The following is a 20927-nucleotide window of genomic DNA, read 5'->3' on the forward strand; positions in this document are numbered from 1 at the left end:
TTTAGACATGAAAATGCTGGATCATCTTCTGGAGATCAGGGATAATCCAGTCAGAACGCAATTACTGGAATCCTCCTGTGGATGCTGGAATTGCTGCTTGTTTTGTGGCTCAAACGTTTGTGCTGCCTGCTCCCCAACATAAAGAAAGGCACAAAAAGGGAATGTTGATTTTACCAAGCTGGCGGCTCTCCCTCCCCTGCTTCTCTGCGCTGTCACACACTTAATCATTTTAACACCTATGTGCAGGTAGAAATACGCTGTTCATTCTGTCCTATTTGTTTGAGATTTGTCTATAAAAATGTCCGTGTTTCCATTCCAGCAACATCTCAGCAGCTGTCAGAGATCATTTGATTGATCTGCTGCAGGCTGTCATTCACTTGCTTCTCCTGCCTGATGCTTAAATTCATACACACACACACACACAAAGCAGCACACACTCCCTGGCCCTGTTTACTGGAGTCCGGGATGCACTTAGTTTTTATTATCCCTGGTTGTATTGATGTTTTGCCCTTTATTTCCTGCAAAGCTCTTTGTGACAATCCAGTTTCTTTCTATAAATAAACCTGATGTAAACTGATGCAAAAAACGCTCAGACCCTCAGAGGGAGGGGCTGAGGCATCCGGGCCAGTAGAGATGTAAGCACTTGCAGCATTTGGTAGTCTTAAGCCTATTTTTAGCAAACACATTCATTATTGTGGAAAGTAACACGACATACACTGCCAATACTTGATGTGTGGGTGTGAGGGCGTGTCACGTACAAACTGGAAGCAGCTGCGGACGGAGGGCTCGATGTTAGAGCCGCCGAAGGAGGCGACCTCGCCGAGCTGCCTGGGGATCTGGATGGAGTCGTGGAGGAGGAGGCCGAGGCGACGCTGGTCACAGAAACCTGTGGCGCTGGCGACTTGTCTGAACAAAACTGCAGGAGGGAGAAAGGGGAGGGAAAGGGAAAGGGAGGGGAGGGGATGGAATATTCAGGACAAGGACGGCGGAGAGAGAATGATGGGTGGGGACAGACGGGGAGGTTTAGTTTGGTATTTTCCATCACCTTGAGGTTGTCTGTGTGTGGGTGTGTGTGTGTGGTGATATTTTGGGTGATTCATTCAAATGAGAAAGCAAAATAGGAAGCTGTTTTTTTTTTTTTAAATCTGGGTCTTAGAGAAATTGAATGATGCTTAAAATATGAATCTCAGCGTTGAATGAGGTATGCATCAGCATCAGCATAAATCAGCATCATTTCTCAATACATAACCTGATATAAGTGAGTGTGTATTGTAAACTATATGAGCACCTTCCTCAGTTCATTAAATCCCAGCAGACAGCGTGTTAGTAGCTTGGTTACAGAGAAGCATAGTATGTACCTGCAAAGTCCTTGGTTCATTTCCAGCTCCTCTACACTTAACTTTTTGTACTTTCTTCAATATAAGTAGTCTAATATAAAAAAAAAACTATCTACAAAAAATGTTTTATGAAGGCAGAACACATTGTCGATAAATCTGGGCACAAGGGTTGGTTATAACTCAGTGTTCTGACAGATAATATATAATTCTGTTCCATAGTTATTGTCCAACTTTTAAAGTTTTATCCTCTAAATGTATTACTCTTTAAACCAAGCCGTATATCATCCATTAGCACATGATGTTTACATTAATTATGTGAGGAACAGCTGGATGATGACTGAGAATCATTTGATGGATGCAGTGATACAAACGGCTTCCACAAACTATGATGGTTTCTATTATTTGTTTTGTGCTAATTGTCAGTTAAAACACTCCCACGCCATCTGTCTCAGGCTGGAGGATGTGTGTGCTCACATCATGCAGTATGGAGCTAATGGTGGGATTAACTAAGGAAGCTAATTCATGCGTGGAGCTGTGGGTTTCATGCACCACTGTGACTGGGGGAGGAGGGGGAGGTAGGGCGTACAGCCTAACCCAGCATTTGTGAGCTCTTTGTGAACAAGCATCTCTCCCTGGCTCTACTTTCCCTCTCTTCTGTCTTAAATCCCCCCACAGACCTGTTGTTTCTCTCTCTTCCCTCATTACAATTGGGGAGTAGAGGGAGGTAGGGCACCCAGTCTTACCCAGCAGGGTGAGTTCTTGTACAAACAGGCTTCTCGCCCTAGTTCTAGCTTCTCTGTCCTCTGTCTGACGTCTACATAATCTTCTGTTTTTTCTCTTCTCTTTTCTTTCTATGTTGTGTGTGTGGATGTGGTGGGAGGTGAGAGCCAGCATGGAGGGGGTTGTTTCCAGGAAGTCAGAGCTAATTGTTAAGCCTCCCAGACGTGCCGTGGGCCTGACTTCAAAAGGAGATGCCCACTTGAAAGCCCCAGTGGTGCACTGGCTCCTGCTGCCCTTCTATCCTCATGGTTTGGTGTTTGGGGACATAAAGGGTCATGAGATACATAATGTGTGACTAACTTACATCTGTATTTATCCTCCAGGTGAGCCTTGCAGAGTGAGATGATTCCAGTTTTGAATGACAGAGTCCGGATCTTTCCAGTGCGACCACTACATAAAGAGAGCAGAGCTGTTAGAGCGCCTCAGTGATGTCATCAAACACTGTGGTGTGTGTGCGTCCGGCTCGCTCCACATACGTGTCGTAGACGTTGAGCAGCCAGTTGAGGCACATGTCCACACACAGCGGGACGTTGACCAGGTGCGAGTGGCTCTGCTCCAGCCGCTGGTACATGCTGGTCAGACAGGTGACCAGCTGGGAGATGTCCAGCAGCTGCTCGTTCTGCTTCAGGCCGTGCTGCTCGAACACTTCGCACGCCATCGGCATGCTCAGCAGGTCCACTGTTGACACAAAGAGAAAGAGAGAGAGAGAGAGAGGGGAGAGAAAGCGATGGTTCGTTAACAAACACATATCCGAGGAGAAAGCAGGTTCTGCTGCCGAGTGCACGCTGTCCTTCAAGCCAGGTTCAAACCCTCCGTGTTCAAAGTGTCCTTGGGCTCAGTGCTGCTCAAGGACGGAAGTGAGAGGCGACTTCACTCCAGGGATCAATAAAGAATCACATTATTCATCTTTTATTATTCATTGAGTCCACTAAAGGACGGGGAGAGTGAGGTGAGAGGTGTGCTAATGGTGAGAAAAGTCCAAAACACCCAAATGATCCCTGTAGGGTCAGAAAGTCCACTGGAGGGAACGTATAAATCACAAACAGGATGGAGGCCTTCTTGTTTTTATTCTGCGAGAGCTCTGGTTAGAGTTTGCCAGGAGTGAGTCTCAGACGCCGTCTAGCAAGTCTGCTTTCTTGTGAATTCTGTAGGACTGGCACACCAGCTGCTTCGCTGGTGTCCACCTCCGAGTGAACACAGCATGTAGGAGAGGAACTCAGAAGATACACTAACAAGAGGACTGCTGTTTTGAAAAACTAAAATCCTTACGAGCATTTTAATCTGAAAATCTGAGTATATTGAGTACATGCTTCAGATTTGAGGATTTCTTTATTATTTCTTCACACCTGGTTAATCTTAATCTAACAAAGACATGAAGATGAATTGACTGATGTGAGGTATGAAAGAAGAAGAGAGGATGACGAAAAAGTAGGTGGGAGGAGAGGGAGAAGAAGAAGGAACAGGATACGTTCAGGGCGAAGAAGAAGGACAGTCAATGAAGTGAATCAAAAAGAAAACAGCAGAGGCGGAGGAAAGGGAAGAACAAAGAAAAAGTGTAGGAGCCCTGATGAGAGGAACCTTTGTGATGAGAGAGAAGTGCACCAGAAGTTAAATCCCTCTGTGGCACACGAGCAGCAGAGGTTCATCAACTACATGTAAACTTTACTCACAGCAGAGAGCCTTCTGCAGGCGTCTGAGCTTCATGGCTGTCCGGTACGCCGAGAACCGAACATTGTTGAGATCCGCTGCAGAGAGGAGATGAAACAGAGTTAGAGATGAAAAGAGGGTTCGATGTATCTGACTTTTATTACCTTCATTGAAAGTGACATGAAGAGATAGCACATCTTGTATCGCAGTCATTTACTCTTAGAGGACACAGGTTAGAGAGAAAGAGAGAGGATGAGTGTCTTACCCAGAGACTGGTAGAGCTCGGCCATCTTGGGGTGATCCCAACATGTTGTCTGGGTCTGGTGGCTGGAGAGGGACAAAAAGAGGCAGGATGGTCAGATGCCAAAAATAAAAGGTTGTCATTTCAACACAAATAGTTGATAGATGTGACTCTGTAAACGAAGCAGGCAAAGAGTTAACCTTATATGAAAACAACTGGCAGAATTTTGACTGTACCAGCCTTTAAAGCTGGAAATATCACAATCCTTTTCATAGAAGAACAGCACAGAGCCTGTTAAATGTCACTCCCCTGCTTATATTCATTAGTCTCATTTTGTGAGGCTGAGCTCCAGGGCAGGAAACAACTACAACTCTGAGAGGCTGTATTTGGACACATATCGCTTGGAGCCAGAGGATAATGCTATCCTGTCGTACTCATATTCCTTATTTGCTGATGTTTAGCATGCATTATGTTCACCAGCAACATGTTAGCCTACAGCTGAGGCCAGATGACCAGTTTCAAGATACACGTCACGTTCATACAATGATGGAAGAGGCTGCTAGGCATGCATTCACATTCGACTGGCTGGAAACATGTTTCAGTTATGTAGCTGAAGTCTAGTGTACTAAACGGTGGCCTGTGTGTGTTCCTGTGTGTGCGTTTGTGTGCATATATTTGTGTGTGTGTGTGTGTGTTAGCCTGTCCCTGTGAGGCTCCAGCATGCAGACAGCAGAACAGCAGGAGAGAGATGCTGCAGCTACACCAAAACAAGGTAATAACTCAGCTGTTATTCATTAATTATGTGACTGTTCTAGCACACATATTTACCAGTTATTTAGTGAATAGACTTCTAAAAAATAACACACAAAAACAGAAAATTAGGCCCTGCATTATTCTTTTTTTCCTTCAATTTTAAACCGTTTTTGTTTCATTAAAAATGTCATAAAAAATAAATCTGAGAGGGCCTAAAAGCCTGAACTGTCAATGCTCACTTTGGACTATATATGTAAAAGCTCTTTAAGTTCCTATTAGAGGAGAAGAAGCTCTATCAGGTCAGTTTCTTTCCCTCTAAATGTACTGGACTGAGAACCACACAGAACTGATCTTTTTTCCTCATTATCTACACTTTTAAGTTATGTATCATCTTCTTTTTAAACACTGAGTGATCTTTGTACTAACTTTGTGTGACCTCTGCCTTCCTGCAGTTGTCACTGTGGATAAAAACATCAGCTTACATTGTAAAACACAGAAACAAGTAGAAATCAGAAGAATTTCAAACACTGGTTAAACAGAGAAAAATCCTCTGATAGTGTTTTATGGAAGGTAAATATTTAGACACATCCCTTTCAAAGCCAGCAGAGCCGCACACTCATACCAGAGACTGTGCTTTTATAAATAACTAAAGGAAGATGGAGAGTCCTTTTGGGTTACGCTAAAATGAATCTCCGTCGCTCATGAATTAGATCAGCTCTCCCAAAATCCCACACTATGACATTAATCCTGTTGCTTGTGCGCTTCCCCTCTCCGTCTCATAATCTTAGAAAATAACAACCCAATGTGGCAAAAATAAAAGAATCAGGCATGGATTCCCATCCTCCCTGCATCACAGCAGCAGAGAGAGAGAGAGAGAGGAATACAGGAAAAAAGAGGCAGAGGGAGAAAGAGAGATGGATGGTTGCTGTGTCATTCTCCCCTCACACATTCTTCTCCTCGTGACTGCTGCTCGCCGCTCACAGGAGACTCGCCTGTGTGTGTTTGTGTGTGGTGGAGGCAAACAGACCCACTGAAAAGCCAGCGTGAGTGATTTTAACTCTCAGAACTGCAAAATGTATTTAAAATAATCACAACAGGAATTATTCACACACTTTTTGCACCACTTGTTATTCCAGCGCCCGCTAAGTCCTGTCCTCGTGGTCGTGTGTGGTTCCTGATCCCGCTCTGCTCGAGGGTCAGAGCTAATTAACTTCCCTGTGACTCGTCGCACTCGGTGGTATGAAGCGTTTCAGACAACTGTTTGACTTTTTCAAAGGACGCACGGAACAATGAGGTCGTCAGAGTGAGGGGGAAAGACGGAAAGAGTTCATGAGTTGACACTTCATGAAATCAACAAAACACAAATCAGCTTTTTCCCAGCATGCCTCGATTAAGCTTCAGCTGCTGGAGGCGAAAATGAGCAGCTTGGACATCAACCTCTTACTGCCCTTACTCTTACTGTGTAGAGTCTGCAGGAACAATACCGAGCTGCAAACTCTAACACTGAAATATGAGGCCAATGCAAGAGGGCAATAAAAAAACACAGTTCCTTGAGTGGCCACTAGAGGGTGGCTCTAAAAGTGAGTTAATCCCCATAGAGCCCCATGTTAAAATGCCAAATTTTACATTACACATTTAACTTGAAAAAACCAACAACTTTTGGTCTCTTTAGTTAGTTTTTTTTATTCATGACAGCTGTAAGAGGGTGATACTTTCAACAATTCACCTGTTCTGATTACATTAAGGTTATAATGGAGTTTTGTTCAACCTTTTAACATTCTGGATTATTGTCTCCTGGAGACATCAATCAGTTCCTATAAACATAACTATAGAAGGTGAGTTAGCTCTCTACTATCTGTGTCATTTGAAGTTTAAGTGTATAAAGGTGGTACGATATTAAATGTTGTAATATTTAAATTGAATGACCTTTCCTTTCCTCCATACTTCCCCATCCCGGGTGTTCAAGTCGTGATATCTCTTAAAGAGTTTAGTATTTTGGTCTGAATTAACAACCACTACGAGTGGGAGGCAGAAGTTGTGTTATTGTGTCTTCATCGTGACTTTCTAAGAATAGAAGCTGCTCAATAAGGTGATATTTCACTGCTCATGTGTTGCTTTTCTCTTTAAATATGGTGTCACTTTTTGCTGCAGTTGCACTAAAGCCAACTCTCTCCATATGTCACCCCAAACATGTCCTATTTAATCCCAGCCAAGTGTCATGATCTGAGCTCCCATTTGCATGCAGTGCCATCTTTAAAACACCCACTCTGAATTGAAATGCCATCTAGAAAACATTCAAACTCGCCTTAAAAGGCTGCAGAAACTCATTATGTCACTGCAAAGCAAAGAGATGATTCCCCTGCTCATTAGTTCCACTTAGCCGCTGTTGTAATAATTATTGTACGAACACGATAAAGAAAACATGGACGGCTAATCCCGGCTGCATTATTCACAAAGTGCATCCATTTCCGCTAAATAAGAAATATCAGAAATAGTCTGTGGCACAATAAATGCGACTTTGAAGAGCTGTCAGATAGATGCTACTGTAAATGTGATGCTAATGCGCCAGCTGCCTGTTTACATAAAGCTAATGGAAGCCACATGTCGAACCAGCCAAGCAATTAGTTTTTTTTTTGTTCAGAGCACATTAAATATTTGAAAAGTCCTTCACAGGAGCCAGAACAGTGAAATGTGAAGAAACAGCGTCTAGTGCTCTCTCCACTTTATCTGTCAGATGGGTAATAAATAGGACTCCGGCTCGCTGCGATCCCAACGAATGAGCGGCTTCTTCTTTGAGAGAATGTGTCAATCAGGGGGTGTGACGTTTTCGCCATTAAGTTAAATATAGGACGGTTAAATGGCTATTCAGAGCCGGTTAGAATGAAGTATGAGAGCCAGTCTGTCATTGATGTAATGGTGGGAAGAAGCTGCAGAAAACTTCAGCTAAAACTTCAGATATTATGAGAGTTTGAAGAGTGGAGCTGAACTCAGATGCCCGTCTCTGCAGCACAGGTGTGTATGATCAGGCTTATATGCATGTGGATCGTTGGCGGATAAAGTGGGCGACCACTGAACACAGTGGGTGTTGTGGATGAGTGCAAATAGAGCGGTAACTTTATAGGGAGCAAAACAAACAGCTGAAAAATAGAGCTGTTTAAAATACAGTGCTGCTGAGCGATCCTTCACACACAAAGCACTCTCCTCTGTTTTATAATTCCAGCCAGGGGCGTGTTGGTGCGCCAATGCCACCCTGCCCAGCTTGTTAAAAGCACACATGTCGAGTTGGTCACACACAAGCGCACCTGCAGTTAACCTTTGTCTGAAAGGCAGACAAATAATAATCCATATGCTGTTTTTTTCCCCTGCATTGCCCTTGTTTTTCTCTCTCCTGCTTCTCTCCCACACTCCCACTCCAGATAATGAGGAGAGGGGTCCCATGGTGAAGAGCTACTTAAAAATCCTCTAAGCTCAGAGTCTGTGCAAACAGTAGCTCAGTCACTCAGCTCGGCATCGGCGTGCTGCTCCGAGCCACTCGGACAAATGCTTCTAATAACCGTGCGGCATGAAACACGCAGCTGCTTTCATCCGGAGCGCTGCAGAGGCTCGGAGATGTGGGCTCCTGACTGAGAAGTGTTCTACTTCAGCTCCCCGACGTCCTTCAGCAAGACAGGTAACTTGCAGCTGTTTACATCAGCTGCTCAGAAGCAAACAGTAATAAGATGCACTCCTATTTTCACTTATAACTGAGGCGAACTCAGTCCCCGAGTCTCAAACCGGGGATCAAGAGCCAATCGATGACTCATAGAACAATACGTCTTCCTGTGAAAGCAGAGGCTGATTTATTGAGCCCCGGGTCCTCCTGGACAAACAAACAATAGATATTGTATTTGCTTTGTATGCTTTGTAATGATCTAAATTCCTTTGAACTCCTGATGTTCTCTGCTGTGGCACTGAAGTCAAAATGTAAAAATATCAGAGGTTTCTCCCTGAGTCTACGTCCCTCTGGGGTTTGATGTCAGGTTTGACATTATCTACTACAAGTGCAATAACATGATGTTCTCTAAATGAGGCCCTTTGGGATCAGACCTAACCCTCAGTGGGTCTCTGACTTAACAGATGAACAGCACTGATACAGAATCAATAATGCTGCACAAGCTTACACATAAGGCTGGAAACTCTATCTTAAATATGCAGGTAGAGTGAAAGCTTATGGTGGTGCTAGCTCTGCTACCCCTATCCACACAGAAAACCAGACTCTGATTGCTCGTTTAGTCGTGTTCAACTTGACTGTTTGAGTGTTTTCTAAACCTTTCGCTGTCAGATATTCAAATGTATGTTTCAACGACCTGGAAATGAGTCACTTTAGGTGCATTTCGGGGTCTTTTAGCCCCCAGAATTACTTTCCCCTGAACTAAAAGGTTCCTGTGCCCCCATTGTTGTCTGCGTTTCGACCGCGGGTATATTTTGAAATCTTGATAAAAAACTAATCTAGTATGCATTCCCAGGAACTCCCTCTGTGTTTCAACAACTGTGTAAACTCCACAAACACTGTTACATTCAAACAAAAGTCCCAGGACCTTTGAAAAGTACTACCGCCCAAGTAGGGGCTTTTCAGGGGGGAGATTATCTAGCCCCGAACCAAAGTTAGACCCTGGTTCCTCTGGTCGAAACGCATGTAGTTCAGGGGTAAAGTCCCTTGTTTTGGGGTAAAGTTCCTGCGGTGGAAAAAAGCCTTTTGGTCCAATTCTTGCTCTCGGTTGTTGAAAAACTCCAGTTCTATAAAAAGGAGATACTAACAAACATGTACTCAAACTTTTTATTGCCTCTTGACTATTTGCGAGCAAAGTAAAATATTAATGTCTCACTGAAAACAACAAAACAATGCATTTTAGTACTGTAACATAACCAAGGCAGCTTCTCCCTGAAGAAATAAAATGTAGCATGCCAAAGTCGATAACAGGAACATCCCCCAGTCTCTTTATTTTTAACAGCAATATATGGATGTGTTTTTTCCACTTCCAAACACTTTTAATAGCTTAAAATATATAACACGATCAGGCTATTCCTTAAACCATGTTGGTGATCAATCTACGTCCACTGAAGGGGGAAATAAGAATACTTCATACTCTTCATCATGTGAGACAGAGTTTGAAGTCCCTCCCTGCTGATGTGTCCTTGAGCAAGACACTTAACCTCCCAAGTTTGAGGGCTGTTTTTCTCTCTCCATTCCTGGACCGTGTGAAGACAAGACAAGCTGAAAGAGAATTCCCCTTAAGGGACCAATAAAGTACTGCATTACACTTCACTCCTGCATTAGCTTCAAACCTCAAATTAACTGCCCCTATCTCCACCACACCACCCACCTGTCCTCAACACCTTATCTGTCTCCAACACCTACTGCAGCCTCGGCCTCCTATAGGACACCAGCGATTTGTTTGGAAGAGGAGGATTTTTTCTGTCTAACATTAGCACACACTGAAACACCTGACAAACACACATTGTTCCAATATGTCAACAAAATCCACAACTGCAGTCCGACTGCTTCCCACCAGGAGTCCCAGTGGGATTAATGAAGAGAAAACACAACAGAACAACCATATATCAATGGTGGCCTGCAGCAATCACACATCTTCAGTTTTGATTCTTTTTTTATGCTCTTTGAAAGCTGACACCGTCTCCTCACAAAATGTATCATGGCCCCGGGACAAACCAAAGTGTTGATAATGCATCGTAAACTGTCAAAAGATAAAGTACTGCACACAGAGAGGCTCTGGCACAGCAGTCGGGGATTCGCTGCCTTGCTCGAGGGCAATCTGATTGAAGCTAACGAGGAAGGCGAGAGCATTCAGCATTCACACACCCCCCCACCTACGACTTCTTAACAAGAGAGAAGAAAGGAAAGTGAGGAGACTAAAGCACTTTAAAACAACGTGTGGAGATGAAAAGGCCTGAAGAAGAAGGCTGACCAAAAATACAATAAACTTCAAATCAAAAAGTCTGGGTTTGTTTTTTGTTCACAGACAAACACTGATAATAAAGCACGACTGAGGCTGATGGCTATATTAAACATTGACCTTACTATACACAATTAGAAAAGTAAGATGATCATCTCAGTTATTAGAATGCATCCGAAGAGATAGATAAATATTTGAGCAGGAAATCTGATGTTTGTAGTTGTTGTTTTACTAAAAGGTTGAAATATCAACCTTATTCTGGCAGTAGAAACTAAATGGTTGGATCATAACGGTCAGTAGGGTTCATCCTAAGAGGGAAACAAACATCTGCACTAAATTGTGCACCAACATTCAATGGGCATCGGGTAAATCAATAGAAGATTAGAATAGACAAGACAAGAAACCACTGGGTCAGGAGAGTAAGCAGGGTTCATCCTCTGGGGGGAATGAACATCTGGACCCAATGGATATCAAACCTCTAACATCTACATTTATGTGTTAGGGTTGATGGAAGAAAATGTAGTGCCAAATATTGAGCTATTTGTGTTTTTTAGGTGAAAATATAAAACGTTTGATCATCCTACCTGAGAAACTGTGAGGATTTTCTGCTTTTTTATGAAAACAAATTAAGAGCTTTGGGGTTTTGGGGCTGTTGGTTGTTCAAAAGAAGCAAACTAAAGAACTCACTGGGCTCTGGAATGAGCTCTTTTTAAACTTCTTTTGATATATAATTTAAAAGATTGTTAAATATGTTAAAAGACATCTCTTCAGTTCCAGTATTCCTCTTTTTTAACCTACAACTCATTTGTTTTTTTTTATTGGGGCTGAGTAGTTCCAGTTCCCTCTGTTCTTTGAGTCAAAGTCGAATCTGATCGTATAATTTCTTCAGGCCTGTTCTCTGTCTCTCAGGAATAAAAGACATTCCTCAGTGGAGCATAATTTAAAGTTGAATTGAACCGCAGTCGTTCTTTGACAACGATAACACGCACACACAAACACACACACGTGCCTTCACACAATCATACAAACTCCCACACACGTGCCAACACACACAATGCTACATATTGCAGTTAACAGGCAGCTGAATGGCTTATTGCGGCAGTGACAGATAGGCGTTTTAAATAATGGATCCCGCACAGAGACACGAGTGTCACTTCTCGCTGCAGTCAATTATGGCTCTTGGATGAATGATTAAAGGTGGTTTATGGGCTACGGGGACGTCTTCCTCTGCCTATCACAGAGAGCGAGCCCCGACAGAATGTTTCCTGCACACCAGGCGTCTGAATGAGCGCAGACAATGGCCTTCAGGGGTGTAATGTGCGTAAGAGAGAAAGCGACCTAAAAAGCACGAAAGCCATATTCATGAGCGTGATATGAGAGGAAGCTGTTTGTGAAAGAGAGCCAGAAAGGACCGGCAGAACCTGAGGGATCACACAGAGCACCGAGATAACTGTAATTATCTGCCTTGTCAGAGTTTATCACAAATTAGAGTTAGGAGTTTAGAAACATGATCATTTCATTGTTCTTTTTGCTCTTTAATTCATCTTTTTGATGTTTTCTTTGATAATCCTGGTGTGTCACGCTGGGAGATTAACACTGTGTTACTGTGACATCCACATGTCTCTTTGCCACAGGCCCATTGATCCCGGCTGGAGATATCCATGTTTAATAAACAGGGGGGAGAATTTAGTTGTTTGCATTTTACTTCTTTAAAAAGACTGTTATTATAAATCCATGTTTGTGTCTCTAGTGAGTCATTTTGAGCAGCAGGACTGCGTATGTGGACAAAGACTACATTGTGTGTTCATGTGGCTCATTGAAGTGTTTCTAATCGAGCTCTACAAGACAAGAAATTAAGTGTCTGATACTTGTTTTTTCAGATACTCTCCTTCCTTCTCTCCTCTCCTCTCTTGTTAGAGAGGGGGAGTCGGGGGAGGTAGAGCGTACAGCCTAGCCCAGCATGGGTGAATTCAAGCCCAAAAAAGCTTCTCGCCCTGGATCCATCTTCCCTGTCCTCTTCCTAACATCTCTTCATACTCTCCTTGCTACCTTCTCTCATTAGAGAGGGGGAATAGGGGGAGGTAGAGCGTACAGACCAACAGAGGATGGGTGAGCTTGAGCACAAACAGGCTTCTCAACCTGGATCCATCTTCCTTGTCCTATTTCTTACAGCTCTTCATACTCTCCTTGCTCCCTTCTCTCCTCTCGTCTCTTATTAGAGAGGGGGAATAGGGGAGGTAGAGCGTTCAGCTAAAAGCCCGAGTGAAAGAAAAACCAACTAGGTGACTAAAGATCCATGAATGATGAAGACTGTTTTCATATTCTAAAGTTTGATTTTAGTACCAGGGTGTACCTGCAGGATGTTTTTAATAACAACTATTTTGAAAGTAACAACGAGACATTTCCTCACGAGCAGTTCAACTTTAGAGATTCAGGATCTCTACATTTTTAATAACAGAGTAGTAGAGGATGAAGATTTGAAGATTTCTGTGCTTTTTTGGTGCAAAATAAATTACATATCTGACACACAAAAAATAATCAAAGCTGAGTCTATACATCATTTAAAGATGTCTGGAGGCGGTGTTTAATTTTTCATGAATTAATTCAGCATTCTTCTGTGAATATATTCCTGAATCAGACTGTTTAGAAGGTAAAACTAGCTGCACTCATCGTTCATCCCTCTCTTATTATAACACAAAAAAGACATCAATGAGGCGAGGCAGGAACAGCCCAGTGCTGCTCAACCTGATGGTGCAGCAGAGAAAATAACAGCTTTGTCAACAAGTGTCTTTTAAATGTTATCAGTGGCATGCACAGAGATGGAGACCCTGCCCAATGTAAACATTATCCAATGAGAGAGAGAGAGAGAGACGTGAAGGCCTGATACTGCAGAGGAGAAGTGAACCCAAATGGAATTAATTCATTCCTCACACTTTTTACTTTGTGACCTTTGGCGTGGGTTTTGTTTTCACAGTCTTTGCTCGCTCGTATAATCAACGTGAAATTGCTTAAAAAGAAGAGAGGGGAGTGTTTTGGTGGCTTTGACTTCAGAAGGTTGAAACAACAAGTAAACACAAAGTGGTTTTAGATAACGTTTGAGAAACTGCTCCCTCATGGAATTCTAAACTTTTGCATCAAATGAAACGAGCAACTTTAGGTGCAAGACATCATGTTTCATCTCATCAGACTGAGGCCGGGGGCTTTCTGAGGTGTAGAAACTGACTTAAGATAAGAAATCCCACTAATAGCTGATTACTAGTCTGCACAGAAGCTACTTTCATAAATGAAATATGGGATTAATTTTCCCGCAGTAGTGCTGGATCTGGCTTACTCGCACGTTTGATGTCTGAGGGAGAGAAAACAGAAGCAGCTCCTCTCTTGTTCTGGCGTGGCGGACACTTGTGTTTTACATTTCGCAGGATCCTGCCGTGCTAATTATTCCCCCGAGGACCCGGAGAGAGAGACGTGTTTTTAAGTAACATCCTAAACTTCTCTTACAGCTGGTGGCCAAAATGTGTTCCTGGAGACCAGAGGGAGACAAATGATCATTTGTTCTCACATGCTGACACAAAAAAAATATCACAATGTCTGCTTAATGGTGCAATTATCCCGCGCCACTTCCATTCACACAAGAAACAGAGAGAGGGCTGCAGCTTGAAGGTGGGAAACTTTCTCCCATCACCGTCTCTGAATGCAGAAATCCAGCCCTCTAAACACGGCGGATTAACGTTTGATAATCATCTCCACCGAATACAAAGACAGCACACACAAACCATAAGAGTCATGCCTGAGCACGTCAGAGCCACTATCCAGCTACCAGGGTTGAATCTGTGTGTGTGTGTGTGTGTGTGTGTGTGTGTGTGTGTGTGTGTGTGTATGTTAGGGGTTTTATCCATCAGCTGTATTTAATCAGTGCACACACACACACACACACACACACACACCTGCAATCACATTGGTGCCAAAAAATCTGCACCAGCAAGCCCGCATCCTCTGCTCTCATTTCACCAACTCCTGAAGTGCACCCCCTCTCCTTCTCTCTCACACACACACACACACACACACACATGCACAGGGAGCCATGTAGTATCAGTGTGAGACAACCACATCCTGCAAAATGACCAGCAGATGATGTAGACCTTGTATACACACACCTATAACCATGTATTTACTCTGACAGTGAGGCCTGGCGTTATTTCTCAGCCGAAAATAGACCAACGCAGCGCATCAAAATCACGGTGCACACCTCCACACACACACACACACACACACACACACACACACACACACACACACACACACACACACACACACACACACGGTGCAAAACACACACACACACAGTGATCCAGACACGGGCTGCTTAGCTGGCATGGAGGTGATTGTGTTTGCACCTCCGTGTGCGACCAGAGACTGTGAAGGAATGCAACACAGTGATACAGTGCTGCTCTGCTCGGCGGGGCTCCTTTCTCGTGCGTAAGCTCTGCCAACGCGCGCGCACACACACAGACACACACACGCACACACACACACAAGCACGCACACACACACATGCATACATTAACACAAATTCAAACACATACGGGTAAATACACGTAGGGCACGTTGCTTTACAGCATTAGACGTGCTCCTTGTATCCCGACATGACAGTGAGACAGTCTGGAATAAGGATACGCATTACGCACGGTTCCTATCACCGGGTCGCTGAGCCTCACTGGCCGCACACCTCGTCTGATTCCCCGGCAACGACCACAACTAACATCCGCTGAGAGGAACGGGGGGCTTGTGGGTTTAATGGCCACCAAATCGCGTGGATTTCATTCCATTTCGAGGAAAAAACTCCCCTCTCATGCACTCACCGTTAAATATGAGAAACATATTTTTTTATTAAGTCGGAATGCATGGATCATGCTAGGTGACATTCACCCGGACATGTAGATGTGGGTTAACAGCACACCAGAAGACAGAACACCTCTCCCCCCGGGTCCAAAATGAGATTTGAAGGCATGTTTTTTCAGTTTTTACATACCCACGACCCGATTTGTGCGCATATTCAGAGCTAAGTGTGTAAATGTATTGTGCTGAGTGTGGGGGGATCTCAGCCCCAGCTCTCTGTGTGAACAGGTTTACTGCATTACGACCAGCACAATTACCATCACCATTATTTATCACCGACCCCAGCCCAGCACTCACTTCCGAAGCTGCTCCCGCATCGCCGGACGACCAGAGAGCTCCGCGTCCGGTAGAAATGACTCGATCTCCCGATATCCAGACCCCCTCCGCGGTCCGACCAAGCGTCCTCTACCACCGGAGAGAGGCGTCCGAGAGAACCGTGTGCAGCCTACGTGTGTGTGTGTAATGTGTGTGTCGGTGTGTGTTCCACTGCAAGCGGCAGCGGTGGGTTGCAGAGGCTGACTGGCCAGCAAGACACGAGGGTTAAACCAGCCGAAATACACAAGAAGACTACTTCCGGTTGTTGCTTCAAAATAAAAGCTTCAAATTACATTATTACATTATTATTACATTTTAATAATTACATTATTAAAGCGGACAAACACCCCTACATTTACTTAAGCCATTTACCCATAACCAAAAAAAAAAAAATAATATTGTATTGTCCACATCTCACCTATTTCCTTGAAACAATATTATGTATCATTTTACTCTTTTTCTCTAGGTTAGTAAAAATTCCAATTAATTTTCTTGTGTTAACAGTATCCTGATATCCCAAGAAAACCAAGACAACCAGGTGATAAATAAAAAATAAATAAGTCAATGTGAATTTACAAAAACTGCAGTTCCTCAAGAGTCCACTTGAGTCCGGGCTGAAAAGCATAGGAACCCCCTTTAGGTCACATGCTAAAATGCCTATTTATAAAGCAAGATCAATTGTTGGGCCTTAAAACTTCAAATCAGATATCGTTCGGTGCGGCACAGAGATTATCTCCATATTTATGCAGTCTATGCAGAAGACAAGTTTCTTCATGCCACAGTAATGAGAAAAAAAAAGATCTGATCTTCAAAAAAGCAGTCAGAAATAGGGTAAATAAAATGTATGGATGTATGACTCCTTAAGACTTCAGTGTCATAAATACACCTACAAGTATTCCTTATTAAGAGTTTACTTTGAGTAAAATTTGCAGATGTGTCAATGCTGTTAGCTGATATAAAGGATTACAATAGCTGGATTTACAACCTCACTATAAGGGAAACTGGTTCCGTTCACCAGTCCTTTACTGACTCAGGTTTACCAAGCCTGACTACAGGAAAAATAATAAATAGAACAATGAAGTGCTTTTATTTTGAAATGGACCCACGTATTTCCGGTGTGACCCTATCTGCTTTTGCAAAACTTGACGAATCTCAGCGAGACGAGGCGGAGCTCAGGCTCCCTGCCTCTGCCTCCCTTCCCCCCATCCCTCTGTTTCTGAAAGCAAAGGAGCCTCGACACCATCCGAGGAGGTTTTTCACCTCCCTGACGAGAGAGAGAGAATGAGAGAGAGAGAGAGAGAGAGAGAGAGAGAGAGAGAGAGAGAGAGAGATTTTGCTTTTCAAGACACTCTCACAATTCAAGGCCCTGAAAGAGAAAGAGGGATAGAAAGAAGAAAGACAAGAAAACAGGGAGAAACAAAAAGGGAAAGGAGGCAGAGAAGGAGAGAGAAAAAGGTGCTTATTGCTTTTACAAGGCCCACAGGAGAGACAGGAAGAAAGAGAGAGAGAGAGAGAGAGAGAGAGAGAGAGAGAGAGAGGTGGAAGAGGAGGAGGAGGAGGAGGAGGAGGAGGAGGGGGTCTCTTTGCTTTGGGAATCAGTGTTCAAGGCTTGAGAAATGTAGGCTATGTTGCACCAGCAAAGACAGCAGAGCAGCCTGTAATTTATAGGCAAGTCTCAACTGTTATTTTATCCCGGCACAACAGTATGCTTTATACCTGAGTGTGTGTAGGAGTGTGTGAGTGTGTGTGTGTTTGTTTGCAGCCGAGGGACAATGAGAGAGCGAGGAAGAGGATGCAGAACCAAACAAATCCAGATTACTGATTTCAAACTGTCAGGTGGATTTCAGCGTAGGCGGGTATAGATTCAAAACTCAGGTATCCACCCGGGTAGGGGGCGGGGGAGTTGCTTGCAGTGAGGCAAATGAAACGCACCCTCCTCACAGTATGGAGGTTGGGTGGGTGGGTGGGACAAGGTGGATGTTGCAGGTTCGAGGAGCATCATCACCAGACTTGTGATGAAGCAGTTGGTGGACCATATGCTGTCGCACTGTGCCCTGACTATGTTTGAGAGTGTGTTTGTATACACGAGGCACAGCGTGGGTGTGTTATTAAGTGTGTCCACTGGGTGTATAGTGTGTTTGCACAGTCCCTGCTGCAGTGTGTGAGGCCTGCAGTGTGTGTGTGTGAAAACAATATGGTCAAAAGTATGCAGACATCCCTGTCAACAATGCAAAATGTGGTAGACCGTTTTGTTTCATCGTTTAAGGAGCTTAGGCAAAGTGAGGCACACGGGGACAACTTTGTGCTGCAAATTCTGGACTGTTCTGGTTCTCATATCAGCGCACCCCAACTTCAGAAGGAGGTTCTACTTATAGCTGACAGGCGAAAACAGCCAGTGTCCACACACTTCTGGACGCACAGGTATAAATGTGTGTGCATGTATTTGATGCTAATTAAGAGCCTGCAGGATACAAACCCACATGCTGTGTACAGTACAGGATGATTATGCGTGCAAACAGGTGTGTGTGTATGTGAGTGTGTGTGTCGTCAGCTGGCACTCACAGGGTCTCTGTCATCTGGATGGGTCCAGCTTCATCACTGCATGTGGAGAGGAGAATCTGTCACTTCTCTCTTTACTCCTCCCTCCATGATTCATGCTTTTCTCTCACTCGTGGTTAATTAATTAAGAGTTATGTCAAAAAACGTCCAAGCATGTAGTGCCGCTTACATGCATCTCTACTCAGTCAGTGTTAACGCAAACACAACACACGGCTAGTTGCTGATTACCAAGCTGCTCTGGCTTGATGCATGAGCTCTTTGTAGGAGAAGCAGGAAGTGAGGTTGACCAATCACACTGCAGGGTTATTCTGACCAACGCATTAGGAATGTGAGATAAAGTGCAGCCATAGAGGCAAAACTACTAACTGTACTGAAATACGCAAAGGTGTGTTTTATAGCAAGAAGAATATATGTTTTTTACTTCTTCAGAAGTCACCGCACACTACCCATAATCCTCTCTATTTATCTCTTTTCTTCTCCTCCTCTCTTCCCTGATGAAAATGGGGAAGGTAGAGTGTACAGCCTGAACTAGCAGATGTGAGTTCTAGCCCAAAACAGGCTCCTCTCTCCCTTCTCTCCTGTATCTTCCCTCATTACAGTAGGGAGGTAGGGGGAGGTAGAGGGGACAGCCTAACCTGGGGCAGGTGAGTCCAAGCCCTAAGAGGCTGCTCTCCTTGGCTCTGCCTTCCTTATCCTCTTTCTAATATCTCTACATCCTTCACTGCCCATCTTTCCTGACTTTGGTTCCTTCACTGTGACTTGTAATTGCAGTTTTATGGTTGGATTTCTACCAACTTCTTTAAAAAGAACGTCTTCTGTTCCCCAAAACAAACAGATACAATCTAAACGTGTTCCCAGATAAGCAGGATAATTTGATGCCTGAAAAATCAAACATTCATCTAATCATGCCTCATTTTTGGCTCAGTGGAGTTTGTTTCTTCCACCAAGCCACCAACAGTCAGACGCCTGTTTTGTGCGCCCTGCAGCGCTGAGGCAGAAGTTGTAACACTGAGCTTACTACTGTGCTGCAAAACACACCCCACCTCCAAAACTTCTGCTATGTGCTGATTAGTAGTAAACACTGCAGCGTGAACTGGGACTCAACTGCTCGACAAGCATGTTTCCAGAGTCGAGTAAATAATGTCTGGGGTTTTTGTCGAAGCGTGCAGTCTTTTTGGAAAACAACAGACAACAAAAGGCTTATTAAACATCTGGGATAGCGGAGAGATATTGTTATTCATATTTTAATATCAGGCGGGTTTTTTTTCCTGGTAAAGATCATTTATGTTGTCGTCAGCAGGCGGGAAAAGGAAGAGTGTGAAGAGTGAAAAACTAATTTTGAAGGAACCCATGGGGGGAACTTACCCTCATAACTTCAAGTGACTTGCAGAATCACAAAACGTGGAGTGTAACAGTGAATTCTGCTTCTTAGATTGAGTCGATTGATTGATTTTGGGCTACATGTATAAACTGACAGATGTACAGACGGATGAATAATGGATTGAAGACGCCAAGTATGACACTAAAGGCTACATGGATGAATATTAGAAATCATTAGATACCAACTCAAGGCGAACACAGCAAGCAGACATGAGCACACACTGAATCACTCTAGCTCCAAGCGTTAAAAGTCAGCATGAAACGACAATTAAGACGCAGCTCACATCCTACATGTGACCCTGAACAAACAGGATGTTGGGTGATTGTTCACAGGACGTGATTCAAGTCAACGGGACGCCAAAGAACAAGATGAGGAGAAGTTATGATGCAACGTTACTGCTAACACAGGCGGCTCTGGGGATCTAAATTTAAGAGTGCATACTCCTGAATCCTGGGCGTGTTTGAGATTTTTATCACAAGGAGAGTCTGGTAGCTCATATTCACAGCTGTCAAGTTAAGTTGAGTTTGACTTTGTAGCGATGTTCGTACCATTACAGGGTGGGGACTTTGCTGCACCCTGTAATGATAGAGCACAGGCCGTCCACCACTGATGTTGCATCAGAGGTAGTAACAGAGATAGGTGACGTTGTGTAGAATCAGAGCTGTGTGCATGTGCACCGCTGAGAATCAGTGCGTACAACAGTGTAATGCAATATGAAATCACACACTGGTATATCAATACTACACTGTTATGGAGTGCAGTGCATAAGTATAAAGGCATAGTGATGGAAAAGATTCTTTATGGTGCTGGAGTGGTAAATCAGAGTCGTATAGGGCGTGTATAACTTCTTTATTAGGAGGGAAATACTCACTGTGGTGTTCCCAGAAACTCTACCTCCTTATATACAGAGCTTTTGGAAACAGGCACCATCTAAACCGGCGTCCCAGAGGAACGCAAAAGGCCAAAATCATGGGAGAATAATCGGTAATGGAGTGTTTTTAATTTTGATCACCAGCACCAAGATGTAGGTCAGAGCCCTAACAGATCTACGAGCGCAGCATCTT

At 43.8% G+C, this 20927-nt stretch overlaps 1 protein-coding gene across 2 annotated transcripts in view; it reads right to left on the bottom strand.

Annotated features, from left to right (window-relative positions):
- dmd (dystrophin) overlaps positions 1 to 20927 on the bottom strand; it is a 234151-nt gene that overhangs the window by 23167 nt on the left and 190057 nt on the right. For both annotated transcript variants that reach the window (XM_034677504.1, XM_034677505.1), the window contains 5 exons: positions 4030 to 4091; positions 3788 to 3862; positions 2594 to 2795; positions 2422 to 2507; positions 759 to 916 (listed from right to left, as the gene is read on the bottom strand). In XM_034677504.1, the coding sequence (XP_034533395.1) occupies positions 759 to 916; positions 2422 to 2507; positions 2594 to 2795; positions 3788 to 3862; positions 4030 to 4091 (583 nt within the window). The remainder of the gene's footprint in view (positions 1 to 758; positions 917 to 2421; positions 2508 to 2593; positions 2796 to 3787; positions 3863 to 4029; positions 4092 to 20927) is intronic.

This window comes from Notolabrus celidotus, chromosome 24, assembly GCF_009762535.1.
Source record: "Notolabrus celidotus isolate fNotCel1 chromosome 24, fNotCel1.pri, whole genome shotgun sequence".
Taxonomy (NCBI): Eukaryota; Metazoa; Chordata; class Actinopteri; order Labriformes; family Labridae; genus Notolabrus; species Notolabrus celidotus.